Source organism: Cyrtonyx montezumae, unplaced genomic scaffold (genome assembly GCF_038088225.1).
Source record: "Cyrtonyx montezumae isolate F1298 unplaced genomic scaffold, pur_monq_1.0 scaffold_8, whole genome shotgun sequence".
Classification (NCBI taxonomy): Eukaryota; Metazoa; Chordata; class Aves; order Galliformes; family Odontophoridae; genus Cyrtonyx; species Cyrtonyx montezumae.
In genome coordinates, this window is record NW_027072089.1 from 30,354,216 (window position 1) to 30,380,134 (window position 25,919).

Sequence of the window (25,919 nt, forward strand, 5' to 3'; positions counted from 1 at the left end):
GAAATATGCGTCATGCAAAATACTGATAACCATGATTTGGAACTTTGGGGCAGATTTTTGTTTTATTGAATTTATATGACTGTAGTGAATGTGTGTGCATGCGTGTGCAAGAATATTAGGTGCATATAGAATATATTTTATTTATATTTCTATAGTTAAAACAGAACCAATGAGCAGCAGTGAGATTGCTACTACTACTACTACCGCAGACGGGTCTTTAGACAATTTCTCAGGATCAGGTAAGGAACAAACAAAGGCTTAAGCTCAGCAATTTTTCATTTGCTATTTTCTTTTCCTGTGTGATCTCATTCTCTGCACAACTGCTGGAAAGTTTTTGTACACTTTGCAGCCTATGCTGATTTCTGTTCATTTTATTCGTGCAGTGTAAGGCAGTAGGAACCTTCCCTAAGTAAGCAGTGATGCAGCATCACTTTTATTGATGTCCACTGGTGTCCTCTCTAGGGAGCTGAGAAGCATTTCAGCCCAAAGTGATTACTGCTTTTAGTCTTCTAGGTGTAAATATACCTGCTTCTTTAGTTTGTGATGTAACTGAGCGATGTGCAATTTTTTGTTTGTTTATATTTATATTATCAAGGCTTATATGTCTTATGAGTCTCTTAGTCTTTCTCAAAGCCAAACCCATCTTAGCTGCTGCTACACAGGAGATAAATACTGTGAGAAAATCCTAAAATGTTAGCACAGTTTTGCATACCTATGGATTAACCCTGGTATTTCTAGCACATCATTTTTATGGTGCAAATCAAATGAAAAAAGATCATAGGGTAACATTGCCTGTGTAGCAAAATCTACCAGCTTGCCGCCAGTTAGGATCTAAGTAGCCAGCCCTTTTTTGATCTTGCAACAGCTTCCATTTTCTGTCTGTGATGCATTGTATGAAAATAGTGATCTTCAAAGGCAAAAAAAGAAAAAGAAAGTTTCTAGAATATATCAAATCTCTGATGGAAGGTATGGTAATGCATCTAATAGTAGCTCGTTCATCTGTGGATATCTGGCTCCAGATGGGACTGTAACTGCAGAAAGGAAAAATATCAGGTGTAGAAGGAACAGAAAGAGATTCTCTGCTTTGCTCCACACTTCACATGGGCTCTGAGAGTGTAAAGATGATGGATTTTCCCTGTAGTTGGCCAGGAAAGGGGTAGCTGGTGAAGGGTAATTATCCATGCCTTGTTTATTTCCAAGTACTTAGCAATAGGGCCTGTTGTTTCTCTGGCTGTCTGATTTTACAGTAGTCTCATAACCTGCAGCTGACCTCTTCCTGGCAAAGGCTTCAAAATCGACTTTGGGATGTGGAGAATAAGTGGCACCCAAATGGTAACCAGAGAGGGAAGCAGTATCTGCGCAGCACTTCTGCAAAGAGCACTGGGAGCAGAGCACCCAAAAAATACTGCAGAAATGTCATGGGAGTTGACAAAAATCTCTGTGTTAGACAGTCTGGGGGAACCTTGCAGGGCAGAGCTGGGGGAGGAGAAACTCCCTTAAGTGTGTTTCCTTACGAAAATTTGCATGTTGATTGTGACGTCTTTGTGTAATACTGAGTGTTCTGAAGGCATGAGAGCATTTTACAAAGCAAGTAACACGGAGTAAAAGAGAAGGAGGTGTAATATGGTAGTACATCTTTATGCATTATGGAATGATTTTTAAAAGGCACGTGCTCTGAAGCTGGCCATGTGTTTCCAATAGAGACGTGCATAAAGCTCCTTCATAAAATGTAGGTCTTAAAAATTCTAAAAGTTAATAAATGTTGTATTTGAGATAGCAATAATCCTTTGAAAATATGAAGGAAAATGTTTCCAGTAGGAAATAGATTGTTTACATTGAAAATGTTGTCTGTGTGCAAGCAAAGAATAAACTATTGGTCAGGAATTCTACAAAGGAACAATTTAATACTTGAAATTGTAATCAAGATTTTAATGTTAAGCAAAACCTGTATAGTTGCTGATAAAATATTATTTTCTACCTAAGATATCGATGATATTTGAATTTAATTAAAATCTTGTTAATACTATGAAATTCTATTAGGAAAAATAATATTTATCTTCGGTGTGTATATTTACACTTCTGTGTGCTTTCTTTTCTCCTTGGTGCAGCAATTGGAAGCAGTGGTTTCAGCCCAAGACAAACACACCAGTTCTCCCCAGCACAGATATACCCTTCCAAGTATGATATCTTTTAAAAATAATAATAGTAGTAGTAATAATAATAACTGAAAAAGGCAGATTTTAACCTCATTTAAAATAATAATTGAGTCCATCTGTTAAGTCATAATTTAAACCACAGCAGCTTCCAGGGGAAAAAAAAAAAGTGTGTATATATATATATATATATATATATATATATATATATATATTTCTTTAATGCTAAGAATGTATTTGAAAAATATTTGGAAAGTTCTTATTTTACTTATTCTCTTATTATTGATTTATTATTGTTGTTTTATCTCTGTCTTAGAGTTCCTTTTGTTCTAGTGCAACCTATAATTAAGTGTTAATGAAGTAGCAGGATTATGACAGGGCTAAAAATAAGTGCATGCATGTCAGTCTAATGCAGTCTGTCCTATTTTCTGTCGTTTGTAATCAATAGCAGACCATACCCACATATCCTTCCCACCCCTTCTTCTCAAACGATGGCTGCATATGGGCAGACACAGTTTACAACAGGGATGCAACAAGCTACAGCTTATGCCACCTACCCACAGCCTGGCCAGCCTTATGGAATCCCTTCATATGGTAAGAAACCACGTCGCTATGCTTTTATTCCCAAGGTGAACTTCTTTTTTTGTGCAATATTACATGACTGCGTCAGTGTTTAGTGGGACAGCTGTTGTAGTAGTCCCGTTCGGAGGTTCCGGACAACAGACAGCCATACTCTCGAGTGTGTCTTGTGACAGAGTAATTTCCCTGTTGGAGTCAGTGCAGCTTAATTTATGTATTAAAGAGCAAAGAAGTTGCTCAAGAGGATGTCTGTGTTTTGAGATCAAGGAGAGATTCATTAAGCTTTTAGCAGTGATATGAAAAAACAGCACTGAAGCAGGGAGACCTAGGGACTTCCATTACACAGGCACAGCTCCTGGTAACTTGCCCAGGAGCTGTGCTCTCCAGCAATGTAATAGGGGAAGCTGGTAAATAAAGGTCTGGATTTTGGCTGTTACATGTAACTGGAACCCAAACGAATCAGTGATTTTTGTCAGGTGAAGGACTGATTCAAAAAGACCCCTGTCGAAAATTCTTAGAGGTGAAAATTGAGGTGCAGTTGCCACCAGAACTCCGTGTGCCTGATAAAGAAGATACTACTAAGTAGCAAATATTTCCCCTAAAAAATTTAATTTAAAAACAAGCTGCTGCGGGTGAGACCATTTTGTTGCCAGACTGTCTGCTGGCAGACCACATAGCAGTTCAGCAGCAAAGATGCATTATTAGAAAATAGGTCTTACATTCCTCTTGGGGAATATATTGAAAATATATGATCCACATGCTTTTAGCAGTACATTTTGTAAAAGTACATTCAGGTAATGCAGGTTTTATACCAAGAGGAAAGAAGCTGTAGTGCAAGCTGTGCCACATAAAATTATTAAAAGTTTTAAGTGGAAGGCTGGTGAATCCTTCATCCTGAAATCTGCAAGCTGAAATCCACCAGGTCTTAAGTAAATCCTGTGTGAGATCACTGTGGACTGTAGGTGCAATTAGGTGGTTATTTTCACTTTTGAAAAAGAAAAGTGTCATAGTTTCATTAATATATCGATGATTATGATCCAAGGAGGCATTTTTCCTGTGGTTACAATCGTGATTACTTAATGCCAAAAGCTAGTTTATAAACATAAGTTAGAAGTTTCAGTTTCAGCACCATTTATTTTAAACTTATACCAATGAAATGTTAAACAACAACAGAAACAAACAGCATTCTCCTTTCCCCCGTATTTTCAAGGCTAAGGAGGCGGGTAGTCTTCCTCCTGCAAAAAAGAAAAGCTTGTGTTCCTGCTGAGAGTTTGCCTGCTCTTTGCAGCTGGATCAGGTGGTATGATAACAGATGACCCCTTTCCCCACTGCGCTTTCCTTGACAAATTTCTCTTGCACGCACCTCTTAACCATACTTGGTTATCCACGGTCGCTTGGGCAGCCCAAACAATGACCTTTTTGGTTTTGGATCATTCCTCTGGGTGAAATCCTGACCTTGCTGAAGTCAACTATAAAACTCCCACTGACTTCAGCAGGACCATCATTTCACAACTTGAGTTGAGCTGTCTTACTGTCGTCGCAGTTATAATTGAGAGTTGCTTTACTTGGCAGCTGCTCCCTGGGGGTTAACATGCCTGCCTGCTCTTCTGTTTTGTTTTGGGTTTTTATTGCCCAGTCCATCCCCTGTGCCTAGGGCTTCGGATAATTTTATCTTAATGTTTTGCGTTGCAGAGCTGCTTTTACCACTGAAACCTCCAGCTCCTGAGCCAAGTGAGCTTTGATGCTCTTTTCAGGCAGGGTCTCCTGACTGGGTGAAGGTTCTTGCTGATGTGCTTGATCAACTAGCAGAAATATTGAACAGCAAATAACTTTTGCAAAGTTTTGGGAGCTAAGACGGTAGCTTTGCATATTCAAGGCACATTGTATAATCCTTGTTCCCAGAATAAATTACATGAGGAATCCTGGGATGCTGATTCGCAGCAGGCAAGAACTGAAGCCTAGTTTTGGGCCAAAATTCTCCTCTTGGCTCTGCAGCATAGATCATGTTATCCTATGCTTTGCCTTTCTCTCTTCCAACTAGAGTTTCCAGCAGGTATAAAGAGAGGAGACTTTTTACATATGTGAAAAACTTCGGGTTGCAGCAAGGGGATTCTCTACTTTTATTTCTCTGCTCTGGGATTTACAAGGGGGAAAAAAGCATTCAGAAGTTCACAAGCCAGTGCCTTTTCCTCCCAGCTTTTCTCTTAAGAGCAGAAATTGGGAAGGTGCTGCCTTGGATACACCTCTACTCTGGGCATTTTTCCACTCCCACATCTCCACCGTGGTGCAGCCCTGACGGCAGGAAGGGGGGTGGAGGAATGCCAGTGACAGCTGCCTCCCGCCACTCCTGGCTCTGGTTCATCTGCAAAGCCACTGAGGAGGCTGGAGAATTTCCTGAGGCTCCCTCCTCCCGCCTGCCCTGGTACCAGCATTTAGCAGAGGCCTCACTTACCAGAAGTTCCCTTTTGTTTTTTCACTGTCCCTTGAGGAACTCTAAGGAGAAGGAGAAGGGAGCACCAGGGTTTGGTGAATGAAGGCCTGGATGACAGAGGGTGAGAAGAGAAGGTCTCAGGAGATGAAAGGCACTTCATAGCACGGAGGTTTGCAAAAGGGCTTGCCAGTACCAGGCTGTCTTCACTCAAGTGGCATCCTCCAGCCACCTCCTCCTGCTTTGTCTGAGGTTGGGAGTTGAATCAGGCTGCTGAAGAGAGAAGTCTAGAAATAGAATGCTTCACTTAGTTAAACTTGCTCTATGTAGTATTTAATCAGCATTTCAGGAGTCCTTAAACAAATAGATCATTGATACCAAAGCATCTGTAGCAGGAGTTTCCTCTTGGAAACAAGGTGTCAGATTCATCATTGGGATTGTTTATTTGTAACGTGAAACAGAGGAAGCAAGCATCAGGGGAAAACAAGCAAACAGGGTTAGTCCGGCAGCTAGCAAGTGTCACAGAAGGAGCTAAGGGTAATTAATGGCACTAGCTGAAAAATAATGATTTAACTGACACAGGGAAATATGCTGCCATTTGTACGTAGGGAAATAATGAAGTTTTACAAGCACTACAGCTACTCAGTTTTTTCCCACCTTCAAACGTTGTTGAATATTACCTTTTCTTTTTTTTAATTTGGTGCCAGGAAATGGGCTTAGATTAAGTCATTTTCAAAAGATGGTTACTAATTCTCACTTAGTTAATTCAGTTTGAATAACTGACTTTTGAGCAATGAAGTATCACTGAATGCCATAGTGAAATGTAAGAGTATTGTATTACTTTTCCATTGCTTTGGCTGTAATTATTTTTAAATGGTAGTTCATGTCAGGACAACCTTCTAATTAAAACTAAGAGACAGAAGCTGAATTGTGTGCGTTTCCTGAGCATTTCATATGCTGATATTTACTTGCTTATTACCTTACAAACTTGTGCAAGAATCACAGAAGTTGGGAGGCAAGTTATTCCTTTAATTGAATTTTAGATTTTTTTATCACTAAATTTGGTAACGAGGAGGTGATGTGTAATGGATTTCCCTGTCAGTGCAGATTAATGACTCCCTGTTGTGTTTTCCCCAGTTTGGGAGATTGTTTTAGGAATATTTTCTGCCTATTAGGTGTTCTATTTGTTAAAAGGCTGAATGCATTCTGTAGTGTTTAGTTAGCTTTGAAAATCCACATTGCACTTTATGCTGATAGCTGTCTTTATGCACTTTTTAAAAGATGCTTAATTCCTTAGAATGCACTTGGAGCCATGTAGTTTTCATGTAGGAATATTCTACAGTGCAAATCTCAGATATGTCATTAAAGGGGCGGATAGCAGGAGAGCTTGGCTATGCTGTGGTTCATTAAAATCATATAAAGTTGCTAATCTGCCTCTGTGAAATGTCATGAATATATGGAAAAGCTAGCCTCTGGCAGGAAAGGAAAGAAAGAATAATGCAACTTCCTGTTCATGTATAAATTTCTTTTGCAGTTATTGGAAACACCGTTTTGAATTTAACCTCTCCCTGGTGAACTTCAGTTTTGTGTTCTTTTAAACTGCCTCTACCCTTTCATTTGTGCATACTCTCAGTGCTCTTTCTCTCACGCACGGAACAGTGGGAATGTGTTAAAAGTGCTATTAATTAAGTGACTATATTATCCATCCCTGTTTGAATACGAACAAATAGATTTGCTGTCACTAACTGATTTAGGTGCATTGTGGGCAGGCATCAAGACAGAAGGTGGATTGTCACAGTCCCAGTCACCTGGACAGACAGGATTTCTAAGCTACGGTGCCAGCTTTAGCACACCTCAACCTGGACAGGCTCCCTATAGCTACCAGATGCAAGGTCTGTATAAATAGATATTACCATTAATTAGATACAGTTAATGCTATAGTGGTTTTCTTTTCCTCGTTTCTTTACATTCTTGGGATAAAAATTAATGTTTGCTTGAGCACTTACCTCTGTTGTTTTTGCAGTTGGAACTGGAATGATGATTGGCTTTGCTGAGAGCAGCAACAGGCCAGCTCTCAGCAGTTTGGAAGATCCTTCGCTGAGTGACTTCATTAATTTTTAAATGGCGAAGTGTTGTAGTGTTACTACAGTAAAAATGTTATCTACAAGTAGCGATAGTTGGAAAAATAGTGGATGTGACAAAGTGAGTGCTGGAAAACATGTCAGGATTGTGGATTTAGGAAGTGCCAAATATAGTTTGACACCTGAGTGTGTTCAGGGAGGGAAAAGAAGATAAAAATACCTACTGCAGCTGTGGAGGTAGCTAAGTAATGACTGAAGTCTGTTTCTTTGAAGTCTATTTAAAAGCTGTAAGTCTTTGTACATGTGGGCTATTATTATAAATTATATTTTGTAGCCTTACTTGCCCATTTAATTCACTTAGTATCTCTGCAATTTCTTCCACCCTCTGCCTCGATCTCCCCGACTCACTTTTCCCTTACTGTATTGGGAAACCTCTTGATGTGCCTGAGTCTGGATCTTCGCCACATTGTATTTTTTTTTAAATAGGGAATATTTTTTAAATCTTGTTGTTGTTATTTACAAACAACTATTTTTTGCTTCAGGAGTTCTTACTCCTGAATATGACAGTTGAAATCAGCCGCTTTGCAGGTTTTGGCTTTGCTATAATAAGTAGTCTGCAGATCACTGACAGGACTGGACCACATTTTTTAAGTGCAGCACCTCTCTTCAGTATTGTGCACTATTCAAACTGTGTGCCATCATGTAAACACTCTCTGAAATCTACAAATGTACTTCTTCAGAATGAAGTGCATTCAGAGACCAAGTGAATTATGTTTTGCTTTTGTTCTGTGGCTTTAATGTTATACTGATCTAGTCCTTTGCTCAGACAGAGTTTGTTGGGGGTTTTGTTTGTTTTTGTTTTCTAAAACCTCTTTTGAACTGTGTTGAGTAGCTTAGTGGTGCAGAAGCAGCCTTCTTCTGAAGCATTTCTTATTCATAGTGCACTCTGGGCAAGGAGGAGGAAGATGGTCCAAGATTAGTGTGATAACTTTCCTCTACACGTTATTAGGGGTGAACTTTTGCTCATATGAGAAGGTATATGCATAACCAGGTCACTGGTTTTGCTTCCTGCAGATAGCCACAGTATTTTAAACAAAACACCTCACTGTGAGAGCTCAGAATGCTTGCCAGCAGCTATGAGGAACTCCTGCATGGACATTCCAGCTTTTACGGAACTGATAATTCATGGTCACTATGAAATACAGTTATTGGAAAGTCATGTCTATGTTGCTTAGAATTTCTATTGCAGTACTGACTTCCTGCCACAGTCATGTATTGGGTTCCTGTTGTGCTATCTCTATATAGAAAAATGAAAATATAGTTCCCATATAAGTTGGGGGCTAAAGTAAAACACACAGGTTAGAAGGACAGAATGTAACAATAAAGCTGATGCTGCTCAGGCAAAATAAATAGTCGTCACTCTGTATTGGTTACCTAACAACTCTGAAGGTTTATTTTGTAGGATACAGAGCAGGGGGATGTCAATAAAAAGGGATTTCAGGGAGGACAATGAAGTGGTTTTGCAGATGTCTGTGGGAAGCTCATTTGATGGAGGAAGGGGGAAGCAGTGTGGGATAACACGAGGGACTGCTTGTTGGAAAATCTTAACAGTAAGCAGTGAATTCTGGCATTAGTAGAGCAAAGCTAAGACTCGGTCAATGAACTACATGGAGATCTGTCATAAAGGGTGTTGCTTTGTTTTATGCAATATGTAAAATGTGCATCAGAACAAAATTGTCAAGGTCATAAAAGCGTGGCGGTTGTCAAGAGATAGAACATTAAGATCTTGGAAAGCATTTCAGCTATACACGTTGAAAGGCCAGGATCTAAAAATATTTTACGGCAGAAATGTATTAAAGATGACCCGATTGTGAAGCTCTAAAGGGAGGAGGGACAAAGGCATTGATTTCATGACAGAATTGCTCACAGGGCTGAGGGAGGAGGTGGACTGAGTCTGGGTCCTTCTCCGGCCAGGCTGTGCTTGGGCTCATGCGTAGGAGGCAACAGATGGCTGGGAACTTGGTCTGGGAAGAAGAGCCACAGGTTGGAGTGGGAGAGTCTGGGAGTTAGTGAGCATGTGTGTCAGTTCTGTCAGGCTCATGAGCAGCTCAGCATATGGACAGAGAAAGGACTGGTCCCCTGCAGAAACCTTCCATAAGAGTGGAACTAAGGAGTATGTTTGCAATGCATGTTGATAGAGTCATCAGAAGCTCAGGATGAAAAAGAAGCCTCACTGTTAACTTTCTTGCTATTAAATGCTCACAGTATATAGCTATACTATAAATTAGAATATATGCTTTTTTAATATATATTTTCATTAGGCTGACTTTTGTATTTCAAATGACTTTAAATCGACCTTATTCTTCCTTTTGTTTGACCAAATGTTAAAAGTAAATGGGAACATTTGTTTCCCTTTCCTTATTTAGTTTTGGAAGGGGAAAATATTCATAGTTTCAACTGTTATGTAAGGATAGGATTGATTCTCTTGACAGAAGACTGGGGTATTGCTGCTGCTGTTCGGTTGTTTATGCAGAAACCTCCAGAGAGGGAAATGAGTTTATTCTTGCTTTCCCCTCAAGCAGTCTATGGGCAAGCTGCAGCCCTCAGCCTTGTCATAGTCTGCCATAGCCGTTCTTCATCTCCTGTGTGTGGCTGCTGAGCTGCTAAATGAAGATAATGGATCCCACAACCTCCTTCATAAACAAGTGTTACATGACAGTGCGCTTGGGGCCCTGCTGGCATCCTTGCCTGCGGTAAATGGGATTTCCTAGCAGCCTAGCAGTTGCTCTGTTTGTGCTCCCTGATTGGGGTTACCTTGCGCTTGAAAGCTTTGGAGTTATTCTGGTTTGCCTCCTCCCTGGGGCAAACGTCTCCCCAAAACATCTCGGTGCTGCATCGCGGTGCGTGTGCGGCCAATTAAACCCAGTGCTTTTCCTGACCCTGCTAAAATTACAGCGTGATTAGTCACTGAACAATAGCAGGAGGAGAGACTGCCAACTTATGAAAACGACGAGGAAAATTGCTGTGTGTGACTCCTCGCTAAGGTTATTCTGGTAATTGGATTTTTGTTGGGAATTTAACATCCCTGTAATGGGTGTGAGAAAGGAGAAGGTGGGGAGAGCACCTCCACGGTTCTGCCTGCCTGTCTGCACCCCTGCCCTTGTGTTAATGAATTTGTTCCTTAAGCTGTTTTTCATACAAGTTGCTTCATAGATGTTGAAAGACCACTTACATGACTAATGGCTGTGGGAATGGGCCACTCTTCCTATATTGGCATAGTTTTGAGGATTGGTCAGAGGAAATAAATGAAGCAGAGAGGAGTTGGGGGAAGGGCCAAGGAGGGAGCTTCACTCACAGCTGTCTCACTGAGTATCCACTGTGATAGTGGCACAGGGTTTATCGTAATCTGAGGTGGCCTATTGCTGGAAGGTGCTGAACCTGTGATGGGCACCAGCATTGTTTTAGTTATGACAACTGTGGTCTCTCAGACTATACTAACCAATTGGTTTGGGAATTCATCCATAAAAAGTAAACGGTAAGGTATTTGGTTATTATTATACGGTATAAAAATATTGTGCTGGATGGCTAAGCAGGTACTAGGACAACAAGGGGGTGTTTGGCAAAGATTTTTAAACACTGTAAGCAAACGGAAGAAACCTTGAGCTTAAATAGCCCATCTGGCTGTCCTCAGCTTTCCCAAGAGAGCTGTGCTAAACTTCTGCCACATATATTGTACCCTGATGATAGACGTAGTCCATGGCAAAGAGACCAAGCTAGGAAAGCAAATGGACCTCGCGGAAAGCACCCAGGGGATGCGTGCATCCTGCCCACAGCAGCAGCAGCACGGCGCAGTGCCTGCCCGCAGCAGGGCTGCCAGCCTTCTGACACTGCCTGGGCTTCCCAGCTTTCATGTGGGCCCTCGCCCTTGGCCAAATAGACCTTTGACCTGCAGCTGACAGCTTTTATCACGTTTTAAAGCTGCGCAGTTGGCCAGCTTACCTCAGTAAATCTCACACATTTTGTGGAGGTTCTTATTTTTGCATTTTTCCAGCTAGTGCAGAGGTGGCAGCTCTGTGCCACGCTGAGGCTGGCTATTTAGAAGACAAAAAGCAAAATCAAGGTATTTTAGAAGCGGCTTAAGGCCAGTAGTTCTGGGTGGCCCATGGAGCTGTTTCTGCTAAACCTGCTTCGTGTTTGTTACGGTCTAGGAGACCCCCACCCCTCCTCCATAGGAGCCAGCACTGACCATAAGATGAAAGGGAGAGATCTGTGTGTTAGTATGTGTGTGTCTTTGTCTGAGGGCAGAGATGCTGACTGCCATGTAATTACTTTTCTCATTTGCTCTTGCAAATTATTTGCCAAATGTTGGGCAGAAAGAGTGTATATTCCTTCCCCCCTCCACCCCCCAAATTTTTTTCGTCTTTTATTTTTTTTTCCTTACGACCATGAGAAGGCTTTTATATCTTTTCAAGAGTGGTTCAAACCTCGCACCTATAAAACTGGTGTTTGAGTGTATTACTGCATCACTCAGAAGTAACTGCAGGAATAAAAGAGACACAGTAACTTACATTCTTTCAGCCAAAACACTCTTAGAAATAAAATAGCATTTCAAAGTTCTGCAATTTTAAATATTTTTCAGCTGTATTTTGGCTCTGGGGTTTGTTATAATAAAAAATAACATCTGTTTTCCAATTTTAAATTAAATTTAAAACAGCATGTTTTTCTCATTAGTACTGTTTATCTGTACTATCTGCTAAACTTGGATGTCAGCTCTTCTGCTGAAATGATCTGATTTTAGTTCACAGGATTAGTAGCATCTATCAACAACTTCAGAGCTTTAGTGCGCATAGAAGATACAACAGAAAATGTTTACAGTCATTATCGCACGTTAGATTTAACCTCCATTATTTTTTTACTCCCACTGCTGTCAGATGTACTTCGCATCTCCTACTCCAAGGCTTAAGTTGTGTACTTTTTAGTACCTTTTGCAGCGGAAGCATTTAAGTATTTTTTCCTTCTGGCATGTTATAGCAAGGATACCTTTTCTGTGCTCCAGGGGCTGTGCTAAGCATGCAGCCCTGCCTGCATTTCTTATTGTTTGATTTTGCATGAATTGTTGCTTTTTCTAATGAGTTGTATAAGATACGGTTGTCGAACTGTGCTGGGCACAGCAGTGCATCTGTACACATGGGTCCCTGATGGTTTTCATCCCTCCTACCCTCCTCTGCTCACCTGCATTTTTTCCTTCCAAGTTCTCAGTATGCCTCTTTTCTAAGGCAGGTTTCGGTGGTGAGGGAGGCTGCAAACAGCTTGTGCACTTTGATGCGTGTTCCTTGCACACTGGTGCTCTCCTGCTGTACAAGTTCAATAGGTTGCCTCATTATGGACTTTCTGGTGGCTTGTGGAGCTTCACTGTGCATCCATATGTCTCAGCTGGTGGCTATGTCACTGCTGGGTTATAACCAGCAAGGGCAAAACAGCTGAAAGGGGGGTTGCTGCCCTTTTAGTGGAACAGCTTCTCAGGTTAGGTATTAAACAAGAGACCCATCTGTCTATTTTTGGTGGCTCACGAGAGGGTTCTGAGGGAGGGGAGGAGGGATGTGAAGGCAGTAATTCAGTCTCTGGGCTAAATTCAATCTTCAGTCACTCTAAGAGAGGTACTTTTTTTCCCTTGTGTCATGCCTCACAGATTCTATCAAACAAGTAGGTTTGCAGCCCAAGGCTGTCCATCATCGATTAGTGAATTCGAATGGCTTCACAAGCAGGCTGAGCTTTTTCAAGCAGGGTGTTAGGGCTTTTTTCTTTATTTTTTTATTCCTTCAAGGCACTGAGGTTTAGGGATAAGAGAAGACTCCATACTCAAGGCAGCAAGAGCAACAGAGCCTAAGCGATTCAGAGGGGGTTTGTAGTTACTGTTTGACAAAAGTGAGATGGAATAAACCCTGATTACTTTCACAAGTTATCAATCTGAGGTGGCTTTGGATTCCTGTCAAATTTTCCATCAGTGCAGGGTTTTTTTTTATTTCAGTAATGAAACATAGGGTATAAGAACAATGGGTTATCACTTTTTCTCTATTAACATGTAACAGAGCTGATGACAACCAAATCGGTCAGCATATGGGAAGTATTACAAATATGCCATAGCCTTATGATATAATTGCAAGATGGAAGTTATTTTCCAATACTGTGTTTTAGTAATTCACATGATTTTTCATTTCATTTCAGGCAGCAGTTTCACAACATCATCAGGAATATATGCAGGAAATAATTCACTCACAAATTCTACTGGATTTAATAGTTCACAGCAGGTAATTTTGTAAATATGAATTGAGGAAACATCAACTAACTTATAATTCTCATCCACTGAAAAAAATAATGTAGCTCTTAAATATCTTTTTGAAATAAATTGCTATTGTTTCAATTACATTAATGTTTAGGAATGTTTTTCCTCAAATTGTCATCTTCCAGTAACAGAACTAATGGGTCTGGGTTTAGAGTGTTCTTATTCACACATCTTCAGTAGTGTAGGTAGTAAAGTATTTGTACAAGAAGACAAACTAAATTATGTGTAATGTAGATACAGTTTTACTGCCTCACCATTTGAGGTCCTATAGCATCCAGTTCAGGAAGCATACGTGCTGAAAGCCTGACATGTGTTTGCAGTTATATTTTGGAATTTATACTAAAAAGTAGCAAACTTTGATAGACTATTCAGTTGATTATTTTTTTTTTTTTTGTCTTTCAGGAATATCCCTCTTATCCCAGCTTTGGCCAGGGCCAATATGCACAGTATTATAATAGCTCACCATATCCCTCACATTACATGACAAACAGCAACACCAGCCCGACGACACCCTCCACAAACGCAACATACCAGCTTCAAGAACCACCATCTGGCATCACCAGTCAAGCAGTTACAGATCCTGCAGCAGGTAATTACATGGATTTTATGGTCCCTATGAGGCACGTTTCTGTAAGTTGAAAGGGGGTTGAATTGGATTTTTTTTCTGTATAGTCGCTGTCTTTTGTTGTTGTTATTTCTTAATCCTGAGCCTTGCACAAACTCTAACAAAACAGAGACTAAAGAGAAATGGAGATCAGTAAAAGTTTAAGGCTTGGTACAAAATACAAGTTTATGTATTATTTGTAAAATGCTTGTGTGAAAAATTGCAGGATATGGAAAGTCTTTATGCTTAAGCAGAACCTGCTGCTTTTAAGCTCTGTCTTCGTTAAGATAAACTCCTTTGATTTTTCCTAAGTAAGTCTGAAACAGAGCCCTTCAGACCATAGCTTGAGTGTCCACTTGAAAGAGAGCTTTTGAATTTTTTTACTTTCAGAGGACATAATAATGCTTGTATTAGGTAGTTGAAATTGCACAAGTGTTTCCATTTTAAGGAGAGATTTTTCAGTGGCTTGTCCTTTTTCCCAGTCGTTTTACCTCACTTTTGGAATTTGGCAGTCCTTTACTAGTTGAGGTATTTTTTGAACATTTATGCCAAACTGCTCCAGCTGTTTTTGGAAATGAGGGGTGAAAAATACTTTTCTCATTACTAAAAAAAATACATTTTTTAACAGTTTGAGCATGTCAGTAGTTAGTAGATGGCAGAAGTTTGAAATGTGTCAGAGAGGAAGTCCAAGTTTGCAGATGTGTTTCTCAGCAGTGCAGTGAAAAGCTGCTCTGATTTGGATTGAAATTTTGAAGTTTTGTTTTGCAGTTTTGGTGGGGAAGATTTTCTTCAAGTACTTTACAAGACCAATCTTGCACGTGCAGCATAGCCTCCAATATAATTTGCTAGCACTCCACTGTTTTTCTATAAATATACCTGAAGAAAATGTATGCATTTTGTGCCTCTTCACACATTCACTGAAAATAAGTAGTGAAGAAAATACATTGTATGTGTGCATTTGTATTCATGAGGTCACATGTATGTGCATCAGTGTATTTGAGAAAGGAATCTTTTTAATGTATGAATTTGTATTGTAGCCCACAATTTTCAAATGTGTGGATGCATATTGAAGTCTGCGTAATTATTCTGCTTTTCACATTGTTCTAAGTTTTTTGAATTTGTTTTCTTGTGAATTTGCTTCTTGTTCTTGTTTTCTTATATTTGTTTTTCTTTTGAAGTTGATAGCAATAAGTTCCTCTTACCTCTAAAACCAAATGCGATTAAGTTACAGCTTTTATCAAGGTATTTATGTTGAATCATTGCGTCGCCTGGGTACATACTTACTCTTTTCTCTTTATGGTGATGATACAGTAATTAAAAAGAAATGTTATTTCAAGTGATTTGCAAGTAACAAGTCTTGAAGCAACCGTGGGGTTTTCTCAGACTGGCTGCCTGTATTTAGGGACACATTTAGGAAGGTGCTTGCTGTGGACTACTCTCTGTTAGCAGGAGCAGGGCAGGAATGCAGCAGTGTTCCTCTTCACCACATGCTCGCAGTTGGCATAAGGTATAGGACTGGACTTAGACTTCTCCATCTGTCTGTATGCACTTTTACTGAGGCATTTAAATTAGTCAGTGGAGAGAAATTAGCAGCTCCAGAGCTATATTTAGCATTCAGTTAAACTGTAGTCTTCATCCAGAGGTACCAAAGTCTCTACATTGCTAGGAAAGCAGTTTAAGTTGGCTGACTACCAGTGTTCACTTCCTATATTAAAATCAGGTAGGATCATTTCACTGCCTTACAAACCTCAAACCCTGGAAGAAGCAAGGACCACTCAGTGAATCCAGTTCTGTGTCTGGCATTCTTCCTTGAACAATACTAATTCTTATGTTCCTCAGCCTCAGGTGAACTCATACACAGCATGTTTGGGAGATAAAGCAAGAGTGAGTGCAAAGTAAAGAGGGAACAGGAAGGGAATTCCGGTTGAGTGGGGGTAAGTAAAAAGCACGTTAGAGAGAAGGAAAGTCACAGTTGGGTCCATATCACAGAAGAAACAAGCAAACAAACTGAATTTTGACAGCGGGCAAAAACATCACAATTAATTAAATTACTGTAGAATATTTTACCACATCTGCTCAATTTAGACTGCTGACTCTCTGCCATGATTGGCATGCTGTGTATCTGACAGGGAGCAGAGCGGAGTCATCGTGTTAGGTTGCTATACCTCCTTAATAGGATGGGCAGCAGCTGCTGAATTCAGCTGTTCTTTGTGGATGCTGATATCCTTAGACATGTTGTACATTAAAGAAATACATATATATTCTTCGCAGTTCTGAACTATGACAGGATAGGCATGGAACAACCTTCAGACTTCATAGAGGCACCAGAATCATTTGATGGACATATATGATTCCTATGAATTTGTGCCAGTAAGTGAAACAGGGCAGTTTGGTAAGAAAAGTGAAAATAGAGAAAGTAGTTACGTGTTCTTGTGACATTTTTAGTAGAGGTTTGCAGACTCAGAAAGCTCAGATAATTTCACTTAACCTATATTTAATTCCTTGTCCAAACATAAAATGATCCTTTTATGGTTTCCCACAATCTTTAGTTAAATATGCAGGTTTTTCACATCCAGTCAAGGACATCCAGGGGTGCTTGCAAAAGAACCTGAGATTCCTCATGCTCAGCGTTACTTCTTTCTCTTCCCTTTGTGGATCTGAAAAATTTCTTCTATGTTAGTTGTAAGACCTTTTAAGTGCACAAATCTTGATATTCCCTGTCTCCACTAGTCAGACGTACTAATTCATGCTATGACAAAATTAATAGAAGACTTGTGAGCATATTATTCATTGTCCCTTCCGAGACTCAGATTCATTAACATAGGTTCAGAGCAAACAAAAGGAAGTATTTCTTTGCATTGTGTAAGCTGTGGAGCATTGTCAAGCTTAACGTAACTCACAGAGTAGACTTATACAGATCTTGGTTTCAAGAAATGCTTGACAAAAAATTTCTGGAGGCAGTGCCTCAATCCATGATGTCTGGCCCAGTGGTCTCAAATCAGTGGAGCAATGAGAACATTTATTTATAGGGATTAATGTAGATAATGACTACGTTTGTAAACGTTTTCATTTTCTCTTTATTTTCTCTTTATTTTCTCTTGAGGTATTTCAGCTTCATTGTTGTAGCTGGTAACAGAGATTTCTTGATTTGTGCAAGTTTTGGTAATGTAGTCCTTTATTTCACAAAAAGCTGTATTTGTGATGTATCAAATAATATTTCTCATAGAGTTGCACTGTTCTTGAGATTTTATCTCTTTCAGATGCTTTTTTTTTAATTTTTTCTTTCTGCAGTAAGTCTGTTTAAAATATTACTGGATGATTTTTTTTTCAAATTACTCATGTACTTCACAATGCAGATTAAAAAAACCACAAGTTCCACGCTAGCCAACAAAAATTGTTCTCAGCCGTGGGTCACCATTTTGCTCTTAAAAACTAGGCTTCTTTTTCCTCGAACACTGTATCACATTTAGTGCTGCAAAAGAGAAAGCTACCTTTAGTTTCCCCTCACTAAGTTTCATAACAATAAATTAAAGATTGTAAAATGAAACAGAGCTAAGAGAATTTATAGTGAACTTTTCACTAATCCTTATGCAGAAAAATCTAGTGCTGTGCTAACAGTAACTGGTGTTCTAACATTTGCTCTTTTTCATAAATGAAAGTGAAGAGTAAATCTTGAGTATATATAGGAAGGAAGCAATGAAACTTCTGTAAAAACAGAATACGTTAATGAATAGTAAAGCACAGCACTGCTTTTGCTTTTCTGATATTGTTTATTCTCACATTTTTCACATTAAGAATGTTCAATTTTTACCTCTTGTATTGCAATGTTCAGCGGTGACTTGTCAGTACACTGTATGTTGTGCCTGAGAACAAATGCACCTTGCAATATATATTTTAATAAATAGGATACTTCTAGTGGGACTAAAAGTAATAATTACTTCAAATTGATTGAAGTCTTAAACAAAGAGTGAGGAAGAAATGCCTATACTGGAGAGAGATACTGCTTGCCCATTACAGGACTACTTCAACTTTTTTTCCTTCAGCGTTGAAATTTGGAGGAAAAAATCTGTACTTCAGGGCCTGCTAAGAAAGTTGTTGTCATATATAATCATACATGGTGTCTGCTGTTAAACATACTGTATCACGTTGTATATACTATATACTGTTAAGATATTTTTGTCATTATGAATATGACAGGGTCACTCAAGCCTCAAAATAAATAGGCCTTTTGCCTGTATTTTTTTCCGAAGATCATTTAGAAGTTCTGTTAAGCTAAAAATTGTTTGCAAATAGTCCTCAATAGACAAATTTCAGATTTATTTTCCAGGTAGATAAGATATTGACTTTTGATCAAAGCAGCACTAAAGATTCCTTCTATAATCCTATCAGCTGGCATTATGGTATATCTTGCAATACTTAGTACTATTACTTACAACTCATGTAGTAGTCATATTTTTCTATACAGAAAAAAAATCCCTAAATACCTTTGTATTGTTTAATCCTGGTCCAATTTTAAGTTCAGAGCAGTAAAGGACGAAGTTCTGTAGTGCTTACAGATCTTGTATTTAGCTTTATTTATGCAGAAGTATAAATGCATTCATTTTTTGTTGTTGTGCAGGAGCTGAAATCATGCTGGCATGAGGATTTAAGATTTTTACTCAAAATTAAATATGAAATTTGGAGGAAATCTTGCCACAATTAAAACAGAATATACTTGCATGTACTTGCTTGCAGAGACATTTGATTATAGTAGCTGCTCTAGGCCTGTCACATCGATGTAATTTGCATTGTGACATAAGATAGGATTACTTGGATACTTGGATGTAATTTGCCCATTTTTACATACTCTTTTATAGGGAAAATGTCTGATAAAATTTGCAATGCTTTTGACAACAAGTCTACCTACACAAATTCCAGTGATATTTACCTAGATAAATATTTAATCTTTTGATCTCTGGGACAGATAGTTTTCCTTACGTTTATCATTTGATATTATTCCTATATAGTGAAATAGATAGTAAGAAAATACAGCCATTACCTAGGGGGAATTTCTGTAACAAACAGAAAGCACAAAATATTGTGTTGTAAATATAATCTATGTGGCTCTGTTGTATATTCAAAAGTAATTAAAGTATTCTAATGATGAGGTGATGGAAAATTTTCCTGTGACATACAACCATCAAAACTACAAGCAGTGGTGTATAACACAGAAGTATACCTTTATGATATTTCATGTCAAGTTGCAATAATATATTGCCTCGTGGTCCATTTGGGTGTCTGCTTTAGTATGGTTCTTGTATTTTAGGTAGAACAGAATGAAAGCATGTTTTTCATGGTTTCGTGTAGTTTTTGTATGGCTTGAAAAAGTGGATATACATTTGTAGAATCTGGATTTTAAATGTTTTTCTTACTGACTAGGGAAATGTGTTTTGAAGTGAAGTGCTTCGATTTGGTACATCAGTCCTGGAGCCACTACAGCTAAAAGTAACCTCAAAGATGTCCTTCACCATCTAATTAATCCAGATTCTAAGAAGTGCTTAGGACGCCAGACCAGGCTGGACCTGGCCTGGAATGACCTCTCAGAAACTGGCTGTGAGGCCTTGGGGTTGTTGCCACCATTTGTTTGGTCCCACAAACGCAACGGTTCTACCTGCTAATGTGGATGTGACCATCACATTGCTCAGCGTTTCTCTTCCAAGGATGTTTCCAGGTTCCTCTTGAACCCTTGTAATCTTCTAGGGGCCAAGTGTTTTTGAGGAAACGCTGCCACAGGTCTCCTTCTTGTGAGCTGAACTCCTCTTCCTTTTGTTTGACCGGGCTTCTGCCAGCTTCCTTTGGTGACTTTGTACTCTGAGTACTGGGACAGGCAGGGAAGAGCTGATCTTTTCTCCTCTTTCCTCTTATGGTTTTTAGGGGGCTGGATTTCCTCCAGCACTTCCCTGTGTTTGCGGTGCTCAAGAACAGGATAAAATTAAATTCAGTGCTTTACGAACATAGTAATTTCCCTTGGCTAATGCTACGATATGCTACTATGAAATCAGCTAAGGCTGAACAAATTAAACACTCATTTCCAGGAACATACAATAATGGACATAACAGTGACATGTATTGTAGTTATACGGCTTGGCTTCAGCCAGGCTTTTACTACCTGAACATTTACAGCTTTTAACTTAACTGTCTTATAAGCAAACTAGAAGAAAACAATCTAGCCAAAATTACAACAGAATGATATAAAGCTGTTTAGGAAACCATGTCAGGAGAGAAGCCAGTAAGGGTTTGCTGTTAAAATAGAAGGATGGCTACAGCAGCATTCCTCAGTGTCTGTCTTGGGCCCGGTACCAGACCGCATTTTCATTAATCATTTAAATGACGGAACAGAATGTGTTTGCCTATTAAATATGTAGAAGACACCATGCTGAGAGGGGCTGTGAGTTCTCTGGAGACAGGGTGAGAACTCAAAAAATGGAGATGTGATCTGAATAGGAGCAGGTGTGAGGTATACATTTAGGCAGGAATGATGAACTGCACAAATGTGGGATGGGGAATGTTGGCAGCTCCTTCCAGGCTCTACCTTTCTCTGTAGACCACTCTCAGTACTCCACATATTAGTGGTACACAGAGTACCCTCAGCCACTGTTGTTTTTCTTGCTCTAGAATTTGTTTGGGCTTGGGCTCTTAGAGGCTCAGAGTTCAGTTAGGTACTGAGTTCTTTAATTGACTTTCCTTATGGGAACCTGAGAGTGACCAGTGAGCTGGTAGCCCAGTCACGCACATGGTTGAGCAGCCTTAATCCAAAGAATACATGCTGTGGTTTCCCTTTACATACATGGACAAATTTCTCACACACGCTGTCACGTTTTCACCCATTGGTTGCTACCATCTGTCATGCTGTTGTAGCAGAACGGTCTCACTGCTCTGTAGGAGCAGAAGGTTTGGTTATTAGCAGCAAAGTGGAGTGTTAACGGTTTATTAGCAGTTTATGTGTGATATTTAGCCAGATCTCTGAGAAACATCAGTTAGGTGCCACTTCTTCCTCCAGCGATGGTCTGGGGATGGTGAAATTAACATTAAATGAAAACATTGCTGCAAATGTAAATTTTCCCCCAGTGAGTGGTGTCCATGGAAAGGTAGCCTGCAAGGGAAGCTTTGATCTACTTTGATCTGGATTACTGCATCCAGTCTGGAGACAACAGAACCTTGGATAGAGGGTCTGATTATTTTTCTCTAAGATAACCATTATAACTAAGAGGAAGTTAGAACAGATTTCAAATGTACACAGATTCAATGAAGGGAATGTTTCTTTTCTCCTTTTTCATGGATTGAACTTAAACTGCTGTTAAGATATGCTGAAGTTTTATGTTTCATTTCTGGCAGTATGGCTGTCCAAGTAGAAGAGTAAATTGCCTGGAGAGATCTGTAAGAACAAGGGAGGCACTTCTCTGCTTACACTAATGCAGGTACAGCAGGTTCAAGAAGGGCAGGCTACTGGCTGCCCAGCCAACAATGGGATCCCCGAGTTGAGCTGTGAGCCTTCCTGTGTGATGAGGATCTGGCCCATTCAGGATTTACACTAAACATGAATCTTCACTCAAAACTGCAGCTGAGCATTTGAAATGTTGAGTGCAGTATATTTAAAGGAAAGTGTTTGTGAAAGTAGAAAGCTGTAAGGTTCTTTCTTCCTTGCCCTTACCACATTCTGCTATGTGCGCTCTCTGTTAGCTTTATTTGTTTTTATTTATCACGAGGCTTAGCTTGTAGTTTTTCCATGACCTCCATTCATTTTTATTTTTTAGTAATATTATTACCACCCTACATTCAGAAACTAAAAATTTTAGGCACATTGTGTCTGTGAGAAATTAAAAAAACTGTACTCTAAAGCTGCAGTCCTAAAAAACATTGTCAGAGGCCCAGAGCTTGCCTAATTTCAATTCGTCAATAGGAATTAAATTTTCTTGTTAATCTCAATTTTACAGCGAATATTTAGTGCTTTGTTGGCCAGTATACCTTCTGAATGAATTCTGGTCTGTTATCAAAAACCTATGAAAAAAAGAAAAATGAAAGAAAACAATGCACAGAAGCTTTTAAGTGAGTTGTAACCTAGTAAAATATTGTCTAGGAGATGACTAGGTTTAAAAGATTGAAATTAGTTGAATTATTTTTATTTCTTATTTATGTTTTAGCACAGTACCTAAAAGAGCAATCAGTATTCAATCTAAATAATTTTGTTGAATACATTTTCATGGAAGAAAGAAATGTTACGTCATATTCCAAGTTTCGTTTTGTCTTTTGTTATATAGTCTGATATGGCTATGTCAACATTTTTTATTGTTTGGTGTACACACAATCACTGGTTTTGTTATATATCGTCTCTTTTGAAAACTCTTTGTTTTATCTTATGTTACATACTAACTTCTTATTCTGCTTTGTTTAGTATAGACTGAGATACTTAGCTAAAAGTATAATACTAAATACATAATATTTGTGAATTTTAGTTACGTGTAGATTTAAAGGCTGAATATGAGGACTTCAAGACCTCGTTCTTTAAATTCAGCACAAGCAACAATTATTTTGAGTAATTGTGAGTATGTGCTGTTACACAGATGTCCAGAGTTTCTTCCTTAATCTAACCTTTGACCTCAACAGGATGTTTTTTTTAGGAAAAAGGATCATTTGTGTGAGAATTATACCTGTCTGTTCAAACTGGAATGCTCTGTCCTAGAATGATTAAAAAGTAAATTAATACTGATACTAATATACACATCTGCTGAACTCTATGAAGAGTAGTCAGTGCTAACTGAGAACTAAAGTTGATAAATACATCATATATTGAAAATTCCAGTTGGCTTAGAAGAAAAAGATTTTATTTTATTTAAGAAAAAATAATATCAAAATTAAATATTTGTGAATTTCAGGCTGCAACAAGAAGTCATGAAAAGATGTAAACATTTGTTTATTTTATTTATGAAGGGGATGGCACTTCTACTTATATGATTTAGGAGGGATAATTTAAGCTGGGTATTTGCTCTCCTAATGTTCAAGCACTGCACTGTTAATGGATGTTAGAAATAGCAAAACATCTTCCAACTGGCCTCTCTTCTTACATAAGTAATCATCCTTTTTTTACCTACTAAATAGCAGTGAATATTTTACTGAAACATAGTATTTGGTGTACAGTATTATTCTTGAAAATGTCATTGAGCAGGCCTTTGAAAAATATTTTCAGTTTCATCTCCTCATTTGATGCACATTTAGAAGTTATTGACCTGTAGAATTTATCGTAAAGAAACAGTAGAATTCCATGCTACATTTAGAAGGAATTGCATTAATCAGGCTCAAACATAGCTATTGATAAGTAAAATGTCTACTGGTCACCATGATAATTATCTTAAAATATGTTTGAAAACTTAGGATTAAATCAGTGTTAAAGCTGAAATCCCTCAAAAGTTTACTTTTAGAGTATGATCTTTTCTATGAAGTCATATGATCTTCTCTATGATTTGAAGAAATGAAGATTCTTTTGATTTATTATTTTTTTAATTTGTTCACTGAAATAAATTATTATACCTTGGTTATTGTATGTAACCTGTACTTGATTGAATTAATTTATGCACTAGCATTACCATTTATTATTGTAGTTTTAATTATTTTAGAACTCTTTAGAAAAGGTTCTGTTTTCAGTGTAATATCTAGAAAGAAATTTGAATGTTTTGTATTTAAAATGAAAGGTAAAAATGTTATTTCGTTACTACAGCAGAATACAGCACAATTCACAGTCCATCAACACCCATAAAAGATTCAGATTCAGATAGATTGCGTCGTAGTTCAGATGGGAAATCACGTGGACGTGGCAGAAGAAACAACAATCCTTCACCACCACCTGATTCTGACCTAGAGGTATATTGTGCTAAATGTTTTTGACATGCAATTGCTTCTCTTTTTGTAATTATTTTACAGAGAGAAATACCATTTACAAATCAAAAATAAAATGGCATTTGAGCCTCTTCTCTTTTTTTTTTGTTTGTTTTTTTCTTGAAGTTTTTCTTGGAACTTTTATTCTAAGACACTGTCTTTGTGAAGTGCACCTAATTTCTCAGAAAAATAACAGCTTTTTCTTTCTCAAGAACAAAGTAAAAAGCTTTTCCCAAGTTGAAGTAAGGTTTCCCTTTGGGCAAGAGATGCTTCTAGCACAATAGCAGTTCTTATTCTCTCATTCTCTCCTGCTATGTTCACATTTTTCTCAGTGGCCTATCCTTTATATTGAGAGCACAACTCTTATGACTCACTACAGCGATGAGTGTCCATGCTGCATTACTTTTCCTTTCTAAAAATTTATTCCATTAGTTATAATGGGAAGTACAATCCTGCTGGGATTTAAAATACTTACATTTGAACACTTTATTTTTTCATAAAAGCATCATTTTATTAGTGGTCAGAGGGCAAATTTAAGACACTTTTTTTTTTATATGCCATCTGTAAGCAAAATAATTATTTACCGACACCATAATTTCTTAGCAAGGCAAAACCTAAAATCACTATTTTAATTCTTCAGATGTGTACATTCTACTAAAAATAGGCTAAGAGGATTTAACTGCTTGTCAACAATTTACTAGTTTTATTTGAGTTTAGACATTGTCAAGAGCAGGTATTTGAAGACCTGCAGAAATGCAGAATTCAAATGCAGGATATTTCATTTTGAGAGGCTTCTCTTAATTTCTTTCAGGTTCTATCCTACATCAGGCTTTGAAATAATGTATTGTACAATCTCATTTTCTCTATGTATTGGTCTATACTATCATTTTATTCTAATAGAATAATTTGATATAATAGCAATAGTAATAAAACGCTAACAGATTGTATTACCTTCTTCTGGAAAAAAAAAAAATCTGAAAAGAAATTGCAAGGAAGCTATGGTTCTAATATATAACCATTTCAATACAGTTTTGTCATTTGTGCACTTACTGATTCAAATTTAAACTTTCCATTTCAAGTATTGGCTTCACAGAGGAACACATTGATTTGATTCTCTTTTTGCAGAGAGTATTCATTTGGGATTTGGATGAGACAATCATCATTTTCCATTCCTTGCTTACAGGGTCCTATGCTAACAGATACGGAAGGGTAAGTGTCAAGAAACTGATGGAAATTTTCTTTACTATATATTGTTTTATGGTTGATATGTAAGAAAAACAAGAATGTTAGTTTATTTTCCAGAGAAAAAACACTACTGCTGTTTCAAGACATAAAAAAAAGCTCTTTCATATGTCCATTCTTTGTGTTTACTTCATTAAATAATTAAACAGCATTGGGAGTAAATCTTTGACCACTTGAGGTTTTTTTGTTGGTATAGAGTGTGTGATACTTGTTGATACCATCAAAATCTGCAAATATTTAGCTCCCCTCAGTCAGTGAAGAACTTCCAGGACTGAGGACTAAAATAACATTTTAGTCCCAAGCCATCAGCAATAAACTCTACTCCGTACTGAGAAAGCACAAGGAAGTACATTTCTGAATATATATAGCTGTGTTAATCTAAACTTTTTTTTACCTCAGATTTTTTTAATCTACGTTTTGATTCATGTTTTTGAAAGTCCGGTTATGAGTCAAATCTTCCTATTATGCACAGTCTATAAATCATAACTGGACTTACGATTATGCCTGCAGACTGTGGGTTTCCAAGGTAACTCTCTGAAGAGAAATGCTATCTTAGGTGAATAAGAACAATTTACAATTG

General features: G+C 38.2%; 1 protein-coding gene across 10 annotated transcripts in view; it reads left to right on the plus strand.

Annotated features, from left to right (window-relative positions):
• EYA1 (EYA transcriptional coactivator and phosphatase 1) overlaps positions 1-25,919 on the plus strand; it is an 87,133-nt gene that overhangs the window by 20,355 nt on the left and 40,859 nt on the right. For 3 of the 10 annotated variants that reach the window (XM_065751762.1, XM_065751771.1, XM_065751767.1), the window contains 8 exons: positions 156-239; positions 2,109-2,178; positions 2,602-2,747; positions 6,915-7,052; positions 13,467-13,549; positions 13,987-14,173; positions 23,940-24,082; positions 25,223-25,306. In XM_065751762.1, the coding sequence (XP_065607834.1) occupies positions 156-239; positions 2,109-2,178; positions 2,602-2,747; positions 6,915-7,052; positions 13,467-13,549; positions 13,987-14,173; positions 23,940-24,082; positions 25,223-25,306 (935 nt within the window). The remainder of the gene's footprint in view (positions 1-155; positions 240-2,108; positions 2,179-2,601; positions 2,748-6,914; positions 7,053-13,466; positions 13,550-13,986; positions 14,174-23,939; positions 24,083-25,222; positions 25,307-25,919) is intronic. The other 7 variants (XM_065751766.1, XM_065751772.1, XM_065751770.1 and 4 more) reach the window with 3 other exon arrangements.